Source organism: Cynocephalus volans, chromosome 3, assembly GCF_027409185.1.
Source record: "Cynocephalus volans isolate mCynVol1 chromosome 3, mCynVol1.pri, whole genome shotgun sequence".
In the NCBI taxonomy this organism is placed as follows: Eukaryota; Metazoa; Chordata; class Mammalia; order Dermoptera; family Cynocephalidae; genus Cynocephalus; species Cynocephalus volans.
This window is the reverse complement of record NC_084462.1, coordinates 106,057,580-106,081,218: the sequence shown is the minus strand read 5'-3', so window position 1 is coordinate 106,081,218 and position 23,639 is coordinate 106,057,580. Positions and strand designations below refer to the sequence as shown.

The window sequence follows — 23,639 nt, the reverse complement described above, 5'->3', positions numbered from 1 at the left end:
TTCAACAGTCATGGGTTGTATCTTAATTCCAGCGGCCCTACCTCACTAACCTGGCCAGTTGCGTTTTCTTTCCTTGTCTGAAATCCAACAGTTCTCCATCCTGTAATGCCAGTCCTAACTTTTAGCTCTGCCAAGTCAGGATGCTTCTTGGTCTTTCTGATGCTCATGCCCACTCTTCCATTAGGAGCTCTTCCTCTGTTTCATGGCCCTGGCTTCCCATATCTGGTTGATTCCTGAAAGTGGATGTCCTTGACGTGGACTGGCTCCCTCTCCAGTTCCATGGTCACCTATCTGCCCTGCCTGGAAAGTCATCCCAGATTCTGACCTGTGCCACAACCCTGGTTCAGTGCTCTCTTGGGTCCTTACTTGAGTACTCCTTGGACCCATTTCTTGGTCTTGGCTTTGTTTTCTGTATTTCTGTGCTGTTCTTGTCATCATGCTTAGGCTTCTTAGCCCCTACCTGAGAACAGACCTTAGTGGATCTTGGGCTCTAGTCTCTTTACTACCTACAGAGCTCACTGAGTTCATCAAATAAATCTTGTTTGTACAAGAGGGTATTGTGTCAAGCTGTGGTTGCCCTTATATCTAAGGCTCTCAATTCATTCCCCCACCTTCCCTTTCCATGAAACAAAATACAATAAGACCAAAAGGTAAGGGTAAAATGGGCATTTTATTACTCATGGTAGCATAAATGGGATGAAAGTCAAATCTGGAGTGATGGTCTTTATAACAATTCTCCAATTAATAGGCACTCAGCCTAAACATTCTTTTCTCAGACCTGGGTCGGGAATGGGATCTCATGTAGGGAAAAGCAGGGGTCCAGTCTATGGGATGAGCCTAGTGCATATCCTCTAGTCTCAGTGAAGAAATGTCCGAGGGCCAAATTCATTTGGGAGGTGTCTCCTGGGGGTTGGGAGGCCATCCTAGATAGGTCCATCAGAAAAGTCAGAAATCTCTCAGGCCCACAAGGCAATAAAGGCCATGAAGGCAAAACCAGCAAATACACAGCCCCACTTGGCTAGAGGAGCCTCAGGACCAGCTAGGTCCCGGGGCAGAATTTCTAGGAAGGTGACATACAGGAAAGTGCCTGCTGCCACACCCTCTAGCACGGCCTGGGCTAATCCCCTCCCTCCTTCAGAGTCCCCTCCAGCCACAGCCAGCCCTAGGGCTAGGCCCAGGGGGGACATGAGAGCTAAGGACAGTATGGAGAACATGGCCCATCGTGATCCAGTGCCTATCTGCACCAGCCGCAGTCCTACACCAAACACCACGAGCCCCTTATGAGCCAGGACGGCAAGACAGAGCTGCACAGTAGCTGCTACTGTTGGCTGAAGTCCCACAGCTAGACCTTCAAATACCGAGTGAAAGGACAGTGAGAGCAAGAGGATGAGGGCTCGAAGGGGACCCCGTGAGGGTGATGGTAGAGGTCCGTGGCTGTGGAGTCCAAAGACGTGAGCCCCACCCCGTTCTTCCTCCTCCTCTGTTGATCTTCCAGCAGCCGCAGGACAGCACTGCAATGCCAGTGACTCCAAAAAGAAGACAAAAAAGAAGCCCAGGGAGATGATGAGCTCTCCATAGGGATACTCGATCTAGGAACAGAAAGAGGGGCTGTGAGATGGGAAAGGAAGGGAAGACAGTGCAGTGGATTGACATGGGACTGGGAGATTAAGGAGAATGGGAAAATGTGGTAAATGAACAGAAAAAACGGTAGAGAAATGAAGCCAAGAGGACATAAGGACATGCAACAAGAATGCCAGAGTGAGTACAAGACACAATATCTTTTTTTTTTTTTTTTTTTTTTTTAAAAGATGACCGGTAAGGGGATCCTAACCCCTGACTTGGTGTTGTCAGCACCACGCTCAGCCAGCGAGCGAACCGGCCATCCGCACATGGGATCCGAACCCGGTGCCTTGGTGCTATCAGCACCGCACTCTCCCGAGCGAGCCACGGGCCGGCCCCAGGACACAATATCAATAGAAGTAGAAATATAGGAACACAGTGAGAAACATGTCAGGGGTCCAGGGAAAGAATGAAGAACTAAAGCAAGAGCTTTTTTTGTGATCCCAATAAACTCAAAAGGACTGGATTGGCACCTCCAGTCCTCTACAGTGTCTGAGCTGGGGAACAGAAGGGATTGCTGCTATTCCTCACATATTCCTCTCAGAAGGTCTGGGTATGAAAGGACTCTTCACCCTCCAGCTGGGGGCTGGTGGGAAATACTTACATGAGCTGAATCGGCATCATCTGAAGAATTTCCTCCGCTTTCTGTCCTGTTCTAGGGAGAAAGAAGCAGAAATTAGATGGGGGATGGAGCAGTTCAGCTTCCTGTACTGTTCCTTCAGCAATACTAATTTCCTTAAAGCCCAATGTGACCTGCTTTCATTGTTGCACACAACACAAGAGCTCTCATCTTCCCTGTCCCTCCACCCGTGTCCTTGGCTCCATCACTTCCCTCCCTCCCTTCCATGGTTCTATTGATCATTCTGGCTTCACAGTCCTGAAGCTCGGCATCTCTGCTGCTCACCTGCACCACAAACTTCTGGATCTCTGATTCAATTCCCTCCAGGGCTTCAGCGGTCATGTGCATGAGCCCTGCTCCCAGGAAAATACCAGCAGAAGTGCAGCCCAGGAGTTTGAGGACCTGGCGGTGACGACCTAATAAAAAGCAAAGGTTACAACCCATTTGGCAATGAGGAGATTGAGAAAGGTGACAAAAGAGCAAGAGCACCCAGTAACCCGATGTTGGGGATGGTGAGAATCAGAGCAAGGAATCAGGATAGGGTTGAGGTGAGACTGAGGTTATGGGGCAAAGATGGGATAGGGGTATACCTGTGGCTGCTTCAATGAGGAACCATTTGAAGCAGATGGGAATGAGGCCACAGCCCAGAGTGAGAGCCAGCAGGGCAAACAGGCAGCCAACTTTTACTCCTAGTAGTGGCTCCATCTCTGGGGTGCGGGAGAAGCAGAAGCCTCAGAATGACAAATGGAGTTATTATCTTTGCAGCAGGAGAGGTATCTTAGGTGGTCAAAGCTGGAGTGTCCACTCCCCTGAGTTTTAGGAGACTGTTGGTATCCTTTCTGTTCTGTGTTGCCTCTGCTTGCTCAGCATTGCATAGCTGACTTGGGCCCTGCCCCAGCTTCCCGCCCTCCCCCTACATGGAGGCCCCTCCCCTGGCTCATGCCTTCCTGAGCTTGGAAGCCAGAAACTCCAGACTCCCTGCCAGGCACAGCCCAGTGCTGTCTTCTCCTCTTCAATGCCTTGACTAATCCAAGGGCCGTGGACAGTCTTAGTTCATGCCTGGGGTTGGTCTTCTACAAAATGGAACAGTCTATGGTGGCTAATTCCCAGCCATTTTGTACTGGGGACAATCTGGTCCTGCCTCACTGAGGACATTTGATCTAAGCCTTCCGTAGCGTCTCTACCCCATCCCAAGTCTTACAGATTGCTATGCTAATTCCTGAACCACACCCATTCAGAAGGGATTTGATTTGAGTCCACCTGGGTGTAAAGAGCGATAACCAAGAAAATCTGCTCTGACCAGGTCAGCTAAATTTTATTACCTTGGGAGTTCTGATAAAAATCAGTAGTTAAGTCCATCTTCTCTGGTTACCAGAGGACCATTTTTACTTAGAAGGAGATATAATGGTACGAAAAAGTCATATAATAACTTAGGATGCTTCTTGTATCCCTGCATGTAGGATGTAACCTAGTAACAATCTGAACTCTATACTTTATGCACAACCAATAGAAAACCTGATGAAGTAATTAGGCAGGGCTGTCCTCTCCTTGATCCTTCCCGCTTCTTGTGATTACAAAATTCTTAACACTGCTGGCTCTCTTCAGAGAGAATATCTCAGGGTGGACTTGACTTCTGTGTTTCCCCAGCTGAAATTGTTGTGTTAGCTCAATAAATCCTATGCGTTGTATGTTTGGCCTCTATTTCTTTTAGGTCAACAAGAGGTGGGGCTGAGAGATGGTGCTGCTGCCAGTCTGTGAGAACTAGTAGGTATGGGGAATTCCCTTTCTTGGAACCCCAGAAAACTAGCTGTAGGCATGGAAATGCCTAGGGGGGAGTTGAGATTTCTAGTACTCCAACACTGATATGTCACAACCTTTGACAATGCCTGTTTCCTGACATAAACTGTGAGAGAGGGACTTTGAATTTTATGGTGTTGACCAAAATTCAGGCTGTTGATGCAAAAGATTTTTAGAGAAGTATATTGGGAGCAGAACGTGAGGCATAACCTGGGAAATACAAACCAACAGAGTTGGAAAGTATTCCGAAGTCTGCTATGAGCAAAGGCATTTTATAGGGGAGTTTCACAAAGGAGGGGGAAAGCTTCAAATAGTTATCCTTTTCTCATGGAATACAAGAATCACAGTCGTTGGTTAGTGATTACAACATGGGAGCTAAAAGCACCCATAGGCAACCTGAGCCAGAAGCTTCATGCTTCAGTTATTCTCAACAATATCTAAGTGGCTTATTCAGATTCAGCAGATTATACACTAATCAAAAAATCAGTGTTTATCTTAAGAAAAAGATGTCTACACTGAAGTCATGAGACTTGTCCCAAGGCAGTTTTGGAAATCTGCTTCATTCTGATTATCTCCTTCATCAAAGACAAAGAAAGTTGCTCTAGCCCTGAAACAAAAAGGCCTAGGGGAAAACAGAAATCAACCCAGTAAATGGAAGGATCTTGCCCAGATATATTTGGAAGGGGACAGAAGATTTGGTCCTGATGGGGATCAACTCTTGAAAGAACTGTATGGGGCAAACTCTAGGGTAGCTGAGAAACCCGGGGAAGATGAAAGGAAAGGAGATAGAAAAAAATAGAGACTAGACAGCTGCTGGTTCCCCTATTTGGGTGGCTAACAACCCAGAGACCTGTTTAGCCAGTTCTCAGAGAGGTGGGGGCCACTTTCTCCACTATTCCAAATTATCCTCCTGGAAAAGTCCTTGTCTCTGATAGAAGCAGCAGTAGTTTTACAGGAAAGGGTGAGCTTGAGATTTGTGTGGGAAACTTGGCACTTATAATCTGAGGATTCATTACAGGATAGGCCAGAATAACTGACTTCTATCCCTTTATGAATCACAAAACCCACTTCCATTGTTTAAAAATTTATTATGATGATGATTACTAAAACCAATACAGACATATGGGGGTACCAGCACTCTCATCCTGGATACCAGGTAGCTTCAGCCTTGGGAGGCATGATAGAAGAAAATACTTGTTACACATCCCTGTCAACTCTCTGGAGAATCTTGCGGAGGGGATGGAGGAAACTCAGACGGAGTGATCACAGGTAGGAATGTTACCGAGACCCCAAAAGGTCTGTTTGCTTGCTGCTTAATAGCCAATAATTGAGAGACACGTGTTGGTGTAAGGAAAGGTAGCCTTTATTCAAGAAGGGGGCAGCCTGGGGAAATGGCGGATTTATGTGTCAAAGACCATCTCCACTTTTCCCAGACACGCAAAGGGGTTTTATAGGGGTAGATGGTAGGGGGGCTGATTCATGGTGATCTAAGCAGGGATGTCAGGCATAATCATAAAATTGCAGATAAACATCAAAGAACTTCCCGGGTGGGAGTTGATTCATGTGGACAATCTTCTGTGGGGTCAAGTTATGAATTCAGTCCTGTTGACCTCAAAAAGATCTAGTTAGTAAGCTGGTAAAGAATTGCCATCTGAGTTAATAATTTCTTATATAATTTTCTGTGTAGATGTGAGCAGGAGTCATTATGTTCTAGCAATCATGTGAACAAGAGTCATTGTATTCTAACGTCAAGCTGCAAGCTATGCGGTTCAGGTTACAAGGGTAAGGAGGAAAGAAAAAACTGTTAAATTTAGAAGTTTAACAAAATGGAGTCACTCCTGTTGGTCTATTACAGAAGATATCCCCAGGAGCTGGCACAGGAACAATGACACAAATCCCTATGGAAAAAAGATGTCAGTGTGGGCTGCAGGATCTTGCCACATCCCACTAATTTTGGTCACATCCTCATACCTGCCATTCCAGTGGGCTGTGATCGCAGCATGCTGCGTATGCCCATCTGGACAGCACAGGTGATAACGCACATGGTGAGGCCATTTAAGGATAGGTTGAGTGATACAGGGCCAGCCCTCTGGTCCCCAATTTGTGAACTGAAGCTCTGCTTTATATTCTTGTTGCTGTGGCCATATGTGACTGTAATCTTCCAGAGGTAATAGTCTATGACTAGGCACTCAAGTACACAGGCACCTTTAAAATAAAATAAACTGTGGCAAGACATTCACACAAATATCAGTCAATGGAAGTTTGTTAAACATAATAAAAATAATGGCTTGTGGAGAGGATGACAACAAAGAAGGTCTCTATTGTAGGCTCTGCTCTCATCCATGTCTAGGTCAACGTTTTTGCCATGAATTTTGATGACAACATTGGTGTTTCACAGATCACAGCCTCTCGTGCCTGATGTGTAGGACAGTTATGTATTGTGCTGGAATAATTTTGTTGGGTGGTGGTAAGAAGTCACCTAACAGTGATATAATATCATTGTAGCTCATTTACAAAATTTCAATGCTAGTTGTTTAACCTCTCTTACGTTTAGAGTTGTCTGCAATTAGGAGAAATCATTCATTCATTCATTCAATAAATATTTCTTAGGCCACTGTGATATATCAGGCTCTGTGCTAGGACTAGGGGATTCAGTAGTAAACAGGACCTAAGCGGTGGCTAAGATCCACAATGGATCTGCAATCAGGTGGATGGTTAGACAACTAAACAGGTGTTGCAACACAGATTGACCAGTTCTACTTTCTACAGTTGTTTTGAGACTGAAATATGTGTAAGTAAGTTTATGTATGTATTTATATCTACAGATATCTACACAAATTGCCTGGTAAAATTGGTTGTCTTCCCTGTCTTGGGTGAAAATCTAGTAGAGAAAACACTTTGCGGCATCAAGAATAAAAGTCCCCAGTTCAAAATGATTACTCATAATTGACACCTATTATTATTATTATTATTATGTTGCGGGGTAGCTGCAGCATATTTGCCTTTATGTCCTGCATATTTATGTCCCAGAGCATAAATGGAGCAGCTCTTTCCTCTTGACCTTCAATGGGTATCAGAGACCACTTTCCTTTTTTTAAATATTATTATTATTATTATTATTATTGGCAGCTGGCTTGTACAGAGATCTGAACCGTTGGCCTTAGTGGGACAGACATCAATAGGGAGCCAATGTTTCTTGTAGCCCATGGTTGGCAACAGTGGTTTTTCTGCATGGTCTCTCAAATGGGTTCCCTCGTCTCTCTGCTCCATTTCTCTGAATCTGTCTTCCCCGTCGTTTCTCTGACTCCTCATCTTCATGGCAGTTCTGAGGTGTCTGTCTTGGATTAGGGCCAGGAAGTTAGTTTCTGGGATTTATTTTGAGTCTCTTTGTTTTTGGAAAAACTGCAGGGACCAAACAAGTTTAGGAATTTCACTTGTATGTTTACCTCTCTGATTTATCACAAAATTAAGGACACTTTCCTTCTTTCTTATCAGCCTCATTGATCCACTAGAATCAACTCAGAAGACTTGGGAGAAATAAAATTTCTGGAGCACTTTAATGTGCATAGAACTAGAAATATGGGCTCTGGTTCTAGTGTCTCCAGGATACTCTCTAGAGATGTCCCGTTGGGAAACTATGTGCCCCCGTGGGATGTCTCCCCTCTACTTTAGGGTTCTCTCAACTGGAATGCCATCTCAGTTTTCTGGGTATGGGTATCCAGTGCTGCTACCTTGCTCAAGTTTTCACTCAATTATAGAAATCTGAGAAATACTTTTGAATCATGTTAGGGTAGGAGATTCAGGTGCTCTCTTGCTTTTGTGGGCTACTCACCCCCTCATCAAATTTGTATCTACTGTTAAATACAATCCTTATAATCTCTCCTTTAGGCATTCAACAGTCATGGGTTGTATCTTAATTCCAGCGGCCCTACCTCACTAACCTGGCCAGTTGCGTTTTCTTTCCTTGTCTGAAATCCAACAGTTCTCCATCCTGTAATGCCAGTCCTAACTTTTAGCTCTGCCAAGTCAGGATGCTTCTTGGTCTTTCTGATGCTCATGCCTACTCTTCCATTAAGAGCTTACTCTCTGTTTCATGGCCCTGGTTATCCACATCTGGTTGATTCCTGAAAGTGGATGTCCTTGATGTGGACTGGCTCCCTCTCCAGTCCCATGGTCACCTATCTGCCCTGCCTGGAAAGTCATCCAAGATTCTGACCAGTGCTATAGTGTTCTGGCTTTGTTTTCTGTATTTCCATGCTGTTCTTGTCATCATGCTTAGGCTTTTAGCCCCTTCCTCAGAAAAGACCTTAGTGGATCTTAAGCTCTGGTCTCTTTAATATCTATAGAACACACTGAGTCCATCCAGTAAATCTTGGTTGTACAAGAGGGTATTGTGTCAAGCTGTGGTTATCCTTGTCTCTAAGGCTCTCAATTCATTCCCCCACCTTCCCTTTCTATGAAACAAAATATAATAAGGCTGAAAGGTAAGGGTAAAATGGACATTTTATAACTCACAGTAGCATAAATGGGACGAGACTCAAATCTGGAGTGATGGTCTTTATACCAATTCTCCAATTAATAGGAACTCAACCGAAAAATTCTTTTCTGGGGCCAGCCCATAGCTCACTTGGGAGAGAGTGATGCTGGCAACAAAATTTCAAGGGTTAAGATCCCCTTACCAGTCATTTTTAAAAATAACAAACCCCAAAAACCAAAAAACCCCATTCCTTTCTGAGTCCTGGGTCACGAATGGGATCTCATATAGGGAAAAGCTGGGGTGGTATCTATAGGATGAGCCTAGTGAATGTCCTTTAACCTCAGTGAAGAAATGTCCAAGGGCCAAAATCATTTGGGAGGTGTCTCCTGGGGGTTGGGAGGCCATCCTAGATAGGTCTATCAGAAAAGTCAGAAATCTCTCAGGCCCACAAGGCAATAAAGGCCATGAAGGCAAAACCAGCAAATACACAGCCCCACTTACACAGAGGAGCCTTAGGACCAGCTAGCTCCTGAGGCAGAATTTCTAGGAAGGTTACATACAGGAAAGTGCCTGCTGCCACACCCTCTAGCACTGCGTGGGCTAATCCCCACCCCTATTCAGAGTCCCCTCCAGCCACAGCCAGCCCTAGGGCTAGGCCCAGGGGGGACATGAGAGCTAAGGACAGTATGGAGAACATGGCCCATCGTGATCCAGTGCCTATCTGCACCAGCCGCAGTCCTACACCAAACACCACGAGCCCCTTATGAGCCAGGACGGCAAGACAGAGCTGCACAGTAGCTGCTACTGTTGGCTGAAGTCCCACAGCTAGACCTTCAAATACCGAGTGAAAGGACAGTGAGAGCAAGAGGATGAGGGCTCGAAGGGGACCCCGTGAGGGTGATGGTAGAGGTCCGTGGCTGTGGAGTCCAAAGACGTGAGCCCCACCCCGTTCTTCCTCCTCCTCTGTTGATCTTCCAGCAGCCGCAGGACAGCACTGCAATGCCAGTGACTCCAAAAAGAAGACAAAAAAGAAGCCCAGGGAGACGATGAGCTCTCCATAGGGATACTCAATCTAGGAACAGAAAGAGGGGCTGTGAGATGGGAAAGGAAGGGAAGACAGTGCAGTGGATTGACATGGGACTGGGAGATTAAGGAGAATGGGAAAATGTGGTAACTGAATGCAAAAAAGTGTAAAGAAATGAAGCCAAGAGGACATAAGGACATGCAACAAGAATGCCAGAGGGAGTACAGGACACAGTATCAATAGGGATAGAAATACAGGAACACAGTGAGAAGCATGTCAGGGGGTTCAGGGAAAGAATGAAAAATTATAGCAAGAGCATTTTTTGGGATCCCATAAACTCAAAAGGACTGGAGTGGCACCTCCAGTGTAGAGGGAACTCTACAGTGTCTGAGCTGGAGAACAGAAGGGATTCCTGCTATTCCTCACATATTCCGCTCAGAAGGTCTGGGTATGAAAGGACTCTTCACCCTCCAGCTGGGGGCTGGTGGGAAATACTTACATGAGTTGAATCGGCATCATCAGAAGAATTTTCCCCCGCTTTCTGTCCTGTTCTAGGGAGAAAGAAGCAGAAATTAGATGGGGGATGGAGCAGTTCAGCTTCCTGTACTGTTCCTTCAGCAATACTACTTTCCTTAAAGCCCAATGTGACCTGCTTTCATCGCTGCACACAACACAAGAGCTCTCATCTTCCCTGTCCCTCCACCCATGTGCTTGGCTCCATCAGTTTCCCCCCTTTCTTCCATGGTTCTATTGATCGTTCTGGCTTCACAGTCCTGAAGCTCAGCATCTCTGCTGCTCACCTGCACCACAAACTTCTGGATCTCTGATTCAATTCCCTCCAGGGCTTCAGCGTGGTCATGTGCATGAACCCTGCTACCAGGAAAACACTGGCAGCAGTGCAGCCCAGGAGTTTGAGGACCTGGCGATGATGACCTAATAAAAAGCAGAGGTTACAAACCGGTTGGCAATGAGGAAATAGACAAAGGTGACAAAAGAGCAAGAGCACCCAGTAACCCGAGGTTGGGGATGGTGAGAATCAGAGCAAGGAATCAGGATAGGGTTGAGGTGAGACTGAGGTTATGGGGCAAAGATGGGATAGGGGTATACCTGTGGCTGCTTCAATGAGGAACCATTTGAAGCAGATGGGAATGAGGCCACAGCCCAGAGTGAGAGCCAGCAGGGCAAACAGGCAGCCAACTTTTACTCCTAGTAGTGGCTCCATCTCTGGGGTGCGGGAGAAGCAGAAGCCTCAGAATGACAAATGGAGTTATTATCTTTGCAGCAGGAGTGGTATCTTAGGTGGTCAGAGCTGAAGTGTTCACTCCCCTGAGTTTTAGGAGACTGTTGGTATCCTTTCTGTTCTGTGTTGCCTCTGCTTGCTCAGCATTGCATAGCTGACTTGGGCCCTGCCCCAGCTTCCCGCCCTCCCCCTACATGGAGGCCTCTCCCCTGGCTCATGCCTTCCTGAGCTTGGAAGCCAGAAACTCCAGACTCCCTGCCAGGCACAGCCTAGTGCGGTCTTCTCCTCTTCAATGCCTTGACTAATCCAAGGGCCGTGGACAGTCTTAGTTCATGCCTGGAGTTGGTCTTCTACAAAATGGAAGTCATTTTGTACTGGGGACAATCTGGTCCTGTCTCTCTCAGGCCATTTGATTTAAACCTTACATAGTGTCTCTACCCCATCCCAAATCTTACAGATTGCTATGCTAATTCCTGAACCACACCCATTCAGAAGGGATTTGATTTGAGTCCACCTGGGTGTAAAGAGTGATAACCAAGAACATCTGCTCTGACACGGTCAGATAAATTATGGTGCTTTGGGAGATCTGAGAGAAATAACTAATGTCCATTTTTCTGGAAAACATTACCAGAGGACCGTTTTTACTCTGTCTCCTTGATCCTGTCCCTCTTGTGATTATAAAATGCTAAGCTTTGCTGGCCCTCTCAGAGCACATTTCTTAGGGCAAACTGACCTAAGCGTCTCCCTGGTTGCAACTGTCATATTGGCTCAATAAATTCTATGCTTTGGGGGAAAAACCAAAAAGTCGGCTTTCATAAGAAAACGCCAGGCCAACTTAAAAAGATTAGAAATAACTTTAATGGCTAGATTTGTTTTCTAAAAACAGTTCAAATATACCTGTTTGAAACAAGTGAACTCAGTAAATGTTTGTACATAAACTTATTATAGTTTCAAAAACCTTTCCAGTAATTTAAAATCTTAAAGTCATGTTGTGTTAAACAAGAGATAATCATAAGATGTATAAGTGATTTCTAAGTAAGTTAAAATATTAAAATATTAATCTTAAAACATAATCTTATGTTTATATACTTTGACATTTTGTTTATGTGGTATTAAAAAACCAAATATATTTAGATCAGTTAATAAAAAATTTTTGAGGAAACATACCTTCCCGGAGACTATAAAATGTTTTTTTTTTTTTTTTTTACAGATACTGATATAAAAGTTTAAAATTACTTGCTTCCCTGGAAATCTGGGTAAATGAAGTTAAGATTGTAGTTAATTATGTAATTAAAACTACTTAATATAAGAAAATAATTTGTATAGAGTTTATATAGAAAGTAAATGTGTTTTTGGTGAAAAGGTTACCAAAAAGACATGAGAATATTATTTTTTTTTGTTAAAAAAGAAGTAATTTTGTTTAAACTTAAAGGGTATTTAAGGGTTTGGTTTTTTATTTTTTTATTTTTTACTTTCTTATGAAGATGACCAGTAAGGGGATCTTAACCCTTGACGTGGTGTTGTCAGCACCAGGCTAAACCAATGAGCTAACTGGCCATCCCTATATGGGATCCAAACCAGTGGCCTTGGTGTTATCAGCACCACACTCTCTGGAGTGAGCCACGGGCCAGCCCCTTAAGGTTTGTTTTAAAAAGAGGAATGTTGTGGATAAAACTAAATGGATATGGAAAGTTAAGAAAAAAAATTCTTTTAAGAAGTTATACAGTGTTCGTAAAAAAATCTTATGTGGTCAACACTGTTTAAAATTGAATAAATTTGTTTATAAGATTGTATCAAATTTAACCTTAGAATTAACAATATGTTAGCCCTATTTATTGTTTTTGAGTATTTATTACTTGGACTAAATCCTGAATTTTTTTTTTTTTTAAAGATGACCGACCGGTAAGGGGATCTTAACCCTTGACTTGGTATTGTCAGCACCATGCTCTCCAAAGTGAGCTAACCGGCCACCCCTATATAGGGATCTGGACCTGTGGCCTTGGTGTTAGCAGCACCACACTCTCCCAAGTGAGCCACAGGCTGGCCCTAAATCCTGAATTTTAACAAATATCCCTTCCTGGGAAGTTCTCTTCAGGTTCCACAATGGTTTCACACTGGTCAAATGATTCGGTCCCTTTACAACATATGGCCAAAGGCTCTTCCATTGTTATTGCTCAACTTGCACTCTACCTTGTTTGAAAAGCATCACCTTTCTCCCTTGAAATAATAACAGGTAGACCTATGCACCTAGATGAATGACTTTATGAATCAGCTCTTCTAAAAGGTGATATTCCTTCTTACCGCCAAGGCCTTATATAGCTCCTCACCAAAAATTCTAAATTAATAAAGGATTCCTTCCACAGCGAGCTCCCAGAAGAAAGACATCAAAGACTATGGTCTCCAGCCCACAGACTGTCTACTGGAAACATCATCAAATAAAAAAAAACTCCTTCCAGCCACACTGAAAGGGACTATGTCGGGTATTGTTAATCAATCCCTGTGCAGCTAAGGTTAAAGGCATTGATTCAAGGATTTGTGTTTCTTATTTAAAAATGGCAAATCCATCTGAGTGGAGCTCTTTCATGACTGGAGATCTTCAAATGAAGTTAACCCATAGCCAGACACCTCAAACTTCCAGCTAGGAGGAGAAAATGGCATCTGAATAGATAGCATTTTCTCAAGACTCTCGACCTGACCTGATAACAATTCCATGATTAATGTTGCCAAAACATCTGGACTTTTACTTTTACTCTGGGGAATTCTTCTAGTCTTAGGCCTTTTGACAGACTGTGGGTCTCATCTTTGATTCACATTTTAACTAGGCTATGTGACTCAAGATTACATACAAAGTTAAACTCTTGCTCTAATATTTGTTCTCCCAGGCCTATGCCAAGTTAAGACTTACTACCCAGTTTAAACTGTAAAAGTGCCCTTAGTTTTTTTTTTTTTTCTTGCTGTTTTTCATCATCCAGCCCATGAACACTCTGAAAGGCAACCTATTTCTGCAAACTGTTTCAACTAGCACACTCTTTTGCCCCAGGGCACAACTTATCCTCCTGTAGATATGTAACAAATGCCACTACCTAGTTTTTCAGGTTTGCCAAGAATGAAAAGATCTGACTACCTTCCCATCACAACTCCCATGTTGCTTAAAATTCAGACTTAGACCTGGAGGCCAGAGCCTAATTTCTTTCCTTCCTGAATGGGACATAACTTCCAGAATGAGCCTTCCTAGTGAAAGGGACCAAAATGTCTACCTGAGTTGATTATCACTTTCAGATGAAAGATTTTGATCAACAGGGGTAAGTGATAACCAAAAATATCTGCTCTGACCAGGCCGCCTAAATTATAGTTCCTTGGAAGAGCTAAGTCAGTAGTCACATACACCTATTCTGGAAAACTTTATCATAAGACTATTTATACTGATCAGATATAATGGCACCAGAAAGCCATGAAATAACCTAGAATGTTTCTTGTGACCCTTACCCCTAGATCCCTGCCTGTAGGATGTAACCTAGTAACAATCTCAAATCTATACTTTACATATAAACAATAGAAAACCTGAAGTAATTAGGCAGGGCTGTCCTCTCCTTGAACCTTTCCCCCCTCTTGTGATTATAAAATGCTAAGCTTTGCTGACTCTCTTCGTATAGAATTTCTCAGAGGGTCTTGACCTCTGCATTTCCACAGCTGAAATTGTTGTGCTAGCTTAATAAATCCTATACGTTGTATGTTTGGCCTTTATTTCTTTTAGGTCAACAAGAGGTAGGGCTGAGAGATGGTGCTGCTGCCACTCTGTGAGAACTAGTAGGTATGGGGACTCCCCTTTCCTGGAACCCCAGAAAACTAGCTGTAGGCATGGAAATGCCTAGTGGGGAGTTGAGATATCTGGTATTCCAACACCGATACTGCCACAACCTCTAAAAATGCCTGTTTCCTGATATAAACTGTGAGAGAGACTTTCAGTTTTATGATGTTGACCAAAATTCAGGCTGTTGATGCAAAAGATTTTTAGAGAAGTTTATTGGGAGCTGAATGTGAGGCTTAACCTGGGAAACACAAACCAACAGAGTTGGAAAGTATTCCAAAGTCTGCTATGAGCAAAGGCATTTTACAGGGGAGTTTCACAAAGGTGGGGGAAAGCTTCAAATACAGTTATCCTTTTCTCATGGAATACAAGAATCAGTCATTGGTTACTGATTACAACATGTGAGCTAAAAGTGTCTACATGCAACCTGAGGCAGAAGCTTCATGCTCCAGCTATTCTCAATAATATCTAAGTGGCTTATTCAGATTCAGCAGATTATACACTAATCAAAAAACCAGCAATTCTAACCATATACAGTGTTTATCTTAAGAAAAAAATGTCTACACTGAGGTCATGAGACTTGTCCCAAAGCAGTTTTGGAAAATTTGCTTCATTCTGATTATCTCTTTCATCAAAGACAAAGAAAGTTGCTCTAGCCCTGAAACAAAAAGGCCTAGGGGAAAACAGAAATCAACCCAGTAAATGGAAGGATCTTGCCCAGATATATTTGGAAGGAGATAGAAGATTTGGTCCTGATGGGGATCAACTCTTGAAAGAACTGTATGGGGCAAACTCTAGGGTAGCTGAGAAACCCAGGGAAGATGAAAGGAAAGGAGACAGAAAAAAATAGAGACTAGACAGCTGCTGGTTCCCCTATTTGGGTGGCTGACTAGCAACCCAGAGACCTGTTTAGCCAGTTCTCAGAGAGGTGGGGGCCACTTTCCCCACTATTCCAAATTATCCTCCTGGAAAAGTCCTTGTCTCTGATAGAAGCAGCAGTAGTTTTACAGGAAAGGGTGAGCTTGAGATTTGTGTGGGAAACTTGGCACTTATTATCTGAGGATTCATTACAGGATAGGCCAGAATAACTGACTTCTATCCCTTTATGAATCACAAAACCCACTTCCATTGTTTAAAAATTTATTATGATGATGATTATTAAAACCAATACAGACATATGGGGGTACCAGCACTCTCATCCTGGATACCAGGTAGCTTCAGCCTTGGGAGGCATGATAGAAGAAAATACTTGTTACATATCCTTGTCAGCTCTCAGGGAGATCTTGAGTAGGGGATGGAGGAAACTCAGACGGAGTGATCACAGGTAAAAGATCTCACCAGGAGGTGGCACGGGCACGATACAAATCCCTATGGAAAAGAGATGTCAATGTTGGCTGCAGGGTCTTGCCATGTCCCACTAACTTTGGTCACATCCCTATCTATACCTGCCATGCTGGTGGGCTGTGATCACAGCATGCTGCATATGCCCATCTGGACAGCACAGGTGACAATGCACATGGCAAGGCCATTTAAGGATAGGCTGAGTAATACGGGGCCAGTGATTAGCTTCCTATGGAGACTTCCAGGCAAGGATCACCATAAAGAACTTTTCCTCCATTGTCTTCTCTTTCTAGGTAAGGATGAAAAGACTGATTAGAGGGAAAAAAAAAAAAAAGGGAAGAACTTTTTAACCCCTTCCCTCATGCTATAAGCCTTTTTCATCCTCTGTACATCACATACCCGCAGGCCCTAAAATATCTAGGCTATTCTATGAATTCTCCAACTTCTGCCACCTGTGATTCTTTTTCTTCCTGTTTTCCCAGTTAATTTTCTCACTGGTACAACATTCCCAGGGTACATACTCAGCTAAAGGGGATGAGATGATAACCCCAAAAGAAGCTATAGGCCAGGGGTTTAGAGGCTGTCAATTTGGGACAAGAGAGTTCATGGGGAAACTGAACACACATAAAGACATGATATATGACAAAAGAGCAGTCAATAAGGAAACTTAAAACTAAGAGTCAAGTAGGGAGAAGGGAGCATGGAAGTAGGGGGTAGGGAGAGCCAGGGGAATCACTAGGTAGAAACTGGATAGGGACAAAGTAGTGGAGAGTGACTTAGCTTTACTCTCTCACTTTTCCTGGCCACACCTGAGTTCAGATCTGTGTGCTGGGACATGCAGAAGTGATACTCACCGGGGCAAAGAAAAACCAGGTTGAGAGTCCAAGGGTGACTTCTCTTTTCCCTGAAATCAAAGAAATAAAACTGGAGTCTGTTTTCATAATTCAATCTCTGCACCAAGTTGAGGAATCCATCTACACTCAATTCTAATAATGATTAACTATGTCCTTTGCATTAAGCTGGCTGCATCTAATACTTGAAACAAAGAACTTTCTCTTTGCAGCAGGAAAAAGGCAGGAACTTGGCACATTCCATGGTGCTCTCCCTTGTCAGCAACCTCTACTCTCAAAAAAGTCCCACTCCAGGACAATTACATTTATGATTATACAGTGGTTCAAACCCTCCCACACAGACTAGTTTCTTAGCTCAGCAATGCCCTAGATCAGGGGTTGGCAAAGGTTTTTGTTTGAAGGACCAGAGAGTAGACAAAAATCTGTTTTTGTCCCAACTATTCACCTCTGCTGTTTGTAGTGTGAAAGTGGTCATGGACAACAGAAAGAGATATGAATAAGCATGGCTCATACAAAGACATGTAGTGGACCAGACTTCATCCACAGGCCCTCCTTTGCCAACCACTGCCCTGTATCATGAGGACTTCATATGCCTAGTTTCCTGAAAGTCACTCTTACCAATGTACAATAGAGTCTCTTTAGTTTTCAAGGGAGTAACAGTAATTACTCCCTGACAGATGGGCAGGGAGTAAAAGAAGGAGAAGGAATCTTACCTTAAGGACCAGGTCCCTGGCATCCATAAGAAGGTGGTGCCCAGCTTTTGTTCCATTCTCTACCAATACCTGTTCACAAAAGGAGAAAATAAGCAGAAGCCCTGAATTACATAAAAGCATAAACGTCAGTAGCTCTCTAAGAACATTAGCAGGCGAAGCTGTCGTCCTAAAAGGAAATGGGCATTATATATATGAGGATGGAGACCCTAAAAGAGGAATAAAGAGACCTGTAAAAAAAAAAAAACATGTTCAAGAATGAAGACAATGAGAGAAAGAAGGGAAAGGAATCTCTAATGAGAGAAGGAAAGATATAAAATCCATGCAGCTGCTTTTAGATTTGAGAGGAAAAAGATTTCAACTCAACAGAAAATGAAGTGTCTTGCACCACAAGGTTTGAACTACCTCAGCGCAGTCAGCCTTGCTGGGCAGTTCACTTAGGGAAAAGGCTGACACAACCATATCAAATTGTACCTGGGGACCAAGACAAAGAATATGACAGATCTGACACTTCCTCATTTCCAGAGTTCAACGAAGTCCTATCCTCTGAATTTCTTCTATTGCTTTCTTTTATCTTCCAACAGTCAATGCTGGGTTGCAAAGCTGAGGCCACTGTTTTCCATCTACCACATTCCACGTTTAGAATACTCTAAACACTGCCACTTGCCTTTGGTGATACAGGTAGAAGCTGTCTGAAAAAGACAGCCGGAACGTAAGGCTCCCCAGATTCTGAACAACCTGTGCAGGAGAGAAGAGATGCAGCAACTAAGAGTGCATATGAAGTTAATGGCCACAAGAATAATCTGAAGAGATATACAGACAAGAAACATGGCCCTGAAAAGAATGAAAAACACTAAGTGAGAGGGAGAGGTGACAGCGTAAGTATTAAAAAGGGCAAAGAGAATACTGGGTCTTCTGTCCTTATAACCTTACTCAACCCACCCACAGTCCAGCAATGGCCTCTAACACTCTCTGCTTGACCCCAGCATTGGAAGGAGACCAACTTCATCTTAACTTTTAGCCCGCTCCTCTCCTTCCCAATAAAACATGCTTTCTAGTACTGCTTTACTTTTTAACTCCCTCAACTTTGGAAGAGCCCTTCCTTATACCTTATCCTCATCTTTCAGTAGCTTGTCTGCCAGATTCAACATGGCAGCTGAGCTGTCCACATACATATATTCCACATAGGCTCTGGCCCCAAGTACTGTGAGCAGACCTAAGATTGTAAAATATGAATCACCAATTCTCATGAGAAAGCCTCTTCCCTATAAGAAATCCAACTACTTCCAAACCCACTTGTGGGGAAAAAGGATGTTATGTTGGAATAACTGAAAAGAACTAACATGTGATCTTATTTCATTTATAACCTTTAAAAAAAGAGCAGACTCAAATAACTATTTGTAGGCAAAAAATTTTTTTTGGTTTATATGTAAAACCTATGCCCTATACTAAATTCCTTTCCTTTTTAACCTTTCTTTAAATATGGGCCTTTTTTCACTTGACATTTCTTAATGTTCTGGCCCCAATCCACATACCTTGTTCTGTCTTGCGTAATCAGAGGAAAGAAACTTTCTAGGTTCCTAATTTTCCTATTGTCCCTCTGGTTTCCCAGTCTTTTGATATCAGACTGCTATGATATCAGACTGGACTGGTATGAGTATGTCTCTCTAGAGCTAGAATTGACAAAGATGGGGCTAAAGAAAGTTACTCACCAGGTGACAGAACCAGTACCTGAACCAAAGTCCTTCAAGGTTTGTGGCTGGAACTCTGGAATTCGAGCCCATCTGAGAAATATACAAGAACCCATAGTTGGTTAAGTAGACATTTATTTAGGGTCCTGGGGAGCCTTACAACTCAGACAGCTTTTTCAGACACTAAATTGATTGTGTAATTGTACTCCCCTAACTTTCCTTCTAAAGTCCAAGTTTTCTTTTTTTGGCACCCTTCCTAGTCCCTCCTACCTCAGTTTTTTCCAGTGGTAGGTAGTTTTATGCCAGGCATCTAGCACTGCTCCATGAAGTTCTCCTCTGTCTTCAGTGAGTCTGCGGTAAGAACAAGGACTGGAAATGAGGACCTAGGGAGAACAGAGCTCAGATCCAATATGTGAACATATTGCCCACTCAATCTTTCTCCACTCCCACCCAAGAAAAGCCTCAGAGCTCAAGAGAGAAGCCAAACCTAGAGAAAAACTTCAGGTAAGAATAACAATAACAATCACTACCATCAGAGAGTACCAGTGAGTATTTTGCTTCTAATAGCAGTTTATTTAACTTAACCAACCCTAGATCACCAACCAACCCTTTATATTAAAGGGAAGTGTGATAAAAATTTAAAGGATAGGATGAGAATAACATTTTGTATTTATCTTCACTTCCCTGAAACTAAGATTGTGACATCTCCAATGTTCCTATGGGGAGGGAAAGATCTTGAAAATCTAAGTTTCGTGACTGCGTTCAGTTCAGTACTACTTAGCAAGTATCTACTGATCATCTGCTCTGAGTCAGGTATTGCTAGAAGTGCAAAGAACACAGATGAATAAAAGGCAGGTCTGTAATATGAAACAGCTCACCATCAGGATAATTACTTGAAAAATTACACTTATTCTTTTATTCCTGAAGAGAATTTCAGTACTAGACAGGAACTTTATTTCAGCCATATAGGAACTTTATTTCAGCTAAATAAAAATCCAAAGATCTAGATTTCAACAGTATACTGGGGCACACTCTGACCTTTACCCACATCGCGAGAGCAATCTCTGGAATAATCTACCTTCTCTACTTTGTAAGGAACCATTGAAACAACTGCTCTCACCAGAAAGTCAAACAAAAAACTGAGTATGTATTTGACAGACTGTAAAATTATTTCTAGCTCTTCATTTCCCACTGATATTTCCATCTGGCCTACTCTCTAATTCTTCTGAAATCCTACCCGAGTTTTCCAAGAATTTTTTCTCAAGGTGCACAGCCCGTCTTTGCAACTCCTCTGGCTCTGCAGGTAAATGTCGGCTCCAGAGATAATTGGTCAGTGCTTGCACCTGCTTCTCCGCACTGGGCGCGGTGCTCTCTATGGGCCAAAGAGGAAACGCGGTATGACGTGCGCGCAGGCGCAGGCCCGTCTCTTCTCGGGCCTCCCTTTACCGCCGTTACTCACCGAGCAGCAGTAACTGCGCAGCGTCAGCGAGTGCCCGCGGCAGCCGCACGTGCGGTAGCTGCAGGATGCCAGGGTGCTGGCGATGCGGCCTCTTCTCCAGAAAATCGGACTTGTTGTCTACTTGGGTCACGCCGGGCACGAGGGAGGCGAGCGCCTGCGTGGCGGGAGAGAAAAGCTGATTGCCGGTCGGAAAGGAAGGTTGCGGGCGCTCGCTAAGCGGACAGGCTTTCGGCGAGCAGCGAAAGTACGTACTCACCCGGGACTGGGGGGCTACTCGAAGGCCGCGGCGCCATCTGCCTGATGGCACTAGGTACCTCAATCCCCCCACGGTCGCCATGGCTCCGAGGCGAGCCGGAAGCGGAACCGTAAGTCTCTGGGACCGTAAGTCTCAACGCGGCGGTGAGCGTCTTCCGCGGAATAGTGCCCGAGACAGTATCATCCAATGAGAAGAGCGAGTGCTTGCTGGCAGCCAATAAGCCATCTCTATGCAAATTTCCTTCAGGCGGAAATCGTACGTGGGCGGGACTTTGGCGGCCGTTCGGACCTTGTCAATGGGAGGCGAAGCGGCCCGACGGCTGCTTAGGGACCTGTAGCGGGTGGCAGTAGTGGAGCGGGGCAGGCGGTCGAGTGGGTGAGACTAGTTTTGATTGTGTCGCCTACCCGTGTTCCTTGCACTTTTCTTCCTGAAGAACACTGAGTCTTGGTTTGTCTCCCTGTGTGAAAAGGGGCAAATGCTGTAATGGAAGGATGAGAAAAACCAGATTTTAGGCGGCCTAAGATAACAAAAATTAATAGGTAATTATTAAGTAGTTAATAGTTTAAGAAATGTTAAACCTGGTTAGTAGGTTTTTTTATATATATATATTTGATAGTTTCTCTTCAAATTAAACCGATTCTCTTAGTAAGCTAACATAACACTTACTGAGAACATCTGTGTGCCAGATATGGTGCCAAGAACTTTTACATTATATTACATTATTTAGTCCCTGCCATCCTGTGAGGCAGATTCTGTTGTTAACCCCATTTTGCAGTTGTGGAAAATGAGGCTTCAGGTGGTTAAATATGCCCAGGGTCACAAAACGTGTGAGGTGACAGCTAGATTTAAACCTAGAGAATCTGTGTCTGAGCTTCACCTTTAAACGATATGCTGTACCAAATGTTTTTGGTTCTTGAAGTGCAAGTTAAACATTATATAGAAGTTAATTTAACATATCATATTAAAAAGAACTCACTGCGCTGTAAAATGTTGATTCCTATAGCAAATACTTTAGTCAACTATGGTACATCCTTAACCTCTTGGGATAGAAATCTGGTGTCAGGATGGGTGGAAGTACTGCTTTTGCTGTAACTGCAAGATCCTAATATAATTATTGTATAAAATATGGGGAACTATATCAGTTGGAGAGTTAAATGTCTGGATTGTGTTTAGGTCTTTAGGCTTTGATTCTAATAAAGGAGATCTTTCCTTTATAATCTTAACACTCTGGAAGAATTCTTGAGGTGTGTGGGACAGCTGTGTAAATTCTCCACTCACTGCTCTCCTCCTCTTCAGGATTACCTTCTTTCCTGTGTGTATTCCTCCCTTCATTTTGATTCACACTGTCACACTTGTCTTTATCTCTGTTGGATCTCTGAGGAAGATTTAGATGATTTGGTTGGAGATGGATAATGACCAATTGGTCATTTCTACTGAGTCTATGAAAAAGGGAAATAGATAATAACTAGATTATATTTAGAGAAACTCTCAACAGTGAAGATGTGAAGCAACCGGAACAAGTTCGTTGGAAAACAAAAGAAATTCTGCCACCAAAGATCCCAAATAGTATTGATCCATAATGAGCAGAGGCAACCCAGCCAGGAGGCGAAAGCCCAAGTTAGTGGACCTCTGGAAAGCACTGCCAGCCCCAGAGTCTAATGAATATTTTATGATCCCTAACACCCTTAAGAGAAGCAGCCAAATTTAATTCTGAAATTAAGAATAACGAAAATAATGAAAGTGGCCACTGTCTCATTCTGATAAATATCCACTCTTTTTTCCATATCGTTTTAAGCCAGGAAATCTCTTGTTTCTTCCTGGAGTTATGGAGACCCATGAGAATTTTGAAGTCAACTATGCCTCCTCTTTTTCTGTCATAACTCATATCCAAGCCAATGACAAATTATATTGGCTGTAAGGTTAGAGCCAACAAGATCTATCCAAAAACTAATTGCTTCTCACCACCTTCACTGTTGTCACTCTGGTCCAAGCCTCCATGATCTCTCACAGTGATTATTATTATTTATTTTTTTAAAGATGACCAGTAAGGGGATCTCAACCCTTGACTTGGTGGTGTCAGCACCACGCTCAGCCAGTGAGCGAACCGGCCATCCGTATATGGGATCCGAACCCATGGCCTTGGTGTTATCAGCACCGCACTCTCCCGAGTGAGCCACGAGCCGGCCCCTCACAGTGATGATTGCATTAGCTTCTTAACTCGTCTCTCCACTTCTGCCTTTACTCCTACAGACGATTTTCCACAGAGGAGCTGAGTGATCCTTTTAGCAAATGAAATCATGTTGCTACTCTACCTAAAGCCTTTCAATAGATTTCCATATCACATTGGGTAAAATCTAGATTCTCTCGAGTGATCTCCAAGGACCTGCATGATCTGGCCATTTCAACCTTATCTTCTATCCCTTTTCTGTGGTCCTCACAGGTGCATGCATACTGGCCTTCTTGCTGTTCCTCAAACATTGCAAAGGCCTTTGTACTTGCTGGAATGCTTTACCTGGAATGCTCCCCCCACCAACATCTTTATGGCAAGCCTTTCTGTTTTCCTTCAGGCTTCTACTCAAGTGTCACCTTATTAGAGAGGCCTTCCCTGACTATCCACATCCCCACCCCTTGCATTTCTTCTCAATTTCCCTTCCTTGTTATTCTCAAGAACTTATATGACCATCAGATACATTATATATATAATGCTTTTTCTTAGAAGGTGGGGGAGAGGAAGTGGTTTCTCTTC

General features: G+C 43.5%; 2 protein-coding genes, 1 long non-coding RNA gene and 1 pseudogene across 5 annotated transcripts; all 4 read right to left on the bottom strand.

Moving 5' to 3' along the window:
- Positions 1-956: 956 nt before the first annotated feature.
- Positions 957-2,944, bottom strand: LOC134373846 (zinc transporter ZIP2). Its single transcript, XM_063091874.1, has 4 exons — positions 2,830-2,944; positions 2,525-2,655; positions 2,225-2,275; positions 957-1,589 (listed from the first exon to the last, which is right to left on the bottom strand). The coding sequence occupies exons 1-4, from the start codon at positions 2,942-2,944 to the stop codon at positions 957-959; spliced, it is 930 nt and encodes a 309-aa protein (XP_062947944.1).
- A 6,610-nt stretch (positions 2,945-9,554) lies between these two features.
- Positions 9,555-10,759, bottom strand: LOC134373835 (zinc transporter ZIP2-like; annotated as a pseudogene).
- A 4,883-nt stretch (positions 10,760-15,642) lies between these two features.
- LOC134373191 (uncharacterized) lies at positions 15,643-17,578 on the bottom strand. The gene is made up of 4 exons (XR_010022950.1): positions 17,491-17,578; positions 16,781-16,830; positions 16,031-16,215; positions 15,643-15,953 (listed from the first exon to the last, which is right to left on the bottom strand). It is a non-coding gene; the product is annotated as an uncharacterized LOC134373191 (long non-coding RNA).
- Positions 17,579-18,153: 575 nt separating this feature from the next.
- On the bottom strand, positions 18,154-20,996 carry LOC134373190 (methyltransferase-like protein 17, mitochondrial). 3 transcript variants are annotated; one of them, XM_063090723.1, is made up of 6 exons: positions 20,894-20,996; positions 20,638-20,791; positions 20,416-20,550; positions 19,449-19,529; positions 19,200-19,271; positions 18,154-18,225 (listed from the first exon to the last, which is right to left on the bottom strand). In XM_063090723.1, the coding sequence occupies exons 1-4, from the start codon at positions 20,972-20,974 to the stop codon at positions 19,489-19,491; spliced, it is 411 nt and encodes a 136-aa protein (XP_062946793.1). In that variant the 5' UTR covers positions 20,975-20,996; the 3' UTR covers positions 18,154-18,225; positions 19,200-19,271; positions 19,449-19,488. The 3 variants fall into 3 exon arrangements, with proteins under 3 accessions (XP_062946793.1, XP_062946794.1, XP_062946795.1); XM_063090724.1 differs by lacking the exon at positions 18,154-18,225 and adding an exon at positions 18,353-18,703; XM_063090725.1 differs by lacking the exons at positions 18,154-18,225; positions 19,200-19,271 and having other exon boundaries at positions 19,497-19,561.
- Positions 20,997-23,639: the final 2,643 nt, after the last annotated feature.

Coding starts and splice junctions, on each gene's coding strand:
- LOC134373846 (XM_063091874.1), bottom strand. CDS start 2,944: ATGGAGCCACTACTAGGAGTAAAAGTTGGCTGCCTGTTTGCCCTGCTG. Junction 2,276..2,524: donor TCCAGAAGTTTGTGGTGCAG/GTGAGCAGCAGA, acceptor CTTTCTCCCTAG/AACAGGACAGAAAGCGGAGG. Junction 1,590..2,224: donor ATGATGCCGATTCAGCTCAT/GTAAGTATTTCC, acceptor TTCTGTTCCTAG/ATCGAGTATCCCTATGGAGA.
- LOC134373190 (XM_063090723.1), bottom strand. CDS start 20,974: ATGGCGACCGTGGGGGGATTGAGGTACCTAGTGCCATCAGGCAGATGG. Junction 20,792..20,893: donor GAGTAGCCCCCCAGTCCCGG/GTGAGTACGTAC, acceptor CCCGCCACGCAG/GCGCTCGCCTCCCTCGTGCC. Junction 20,551..20,637: donor TGCGCAGTTACTGCTGCTCG/GTGAGTAACGGC, acceptor TTTGGCCCATAG/AGAGCACCGCGCCCAGTGCG.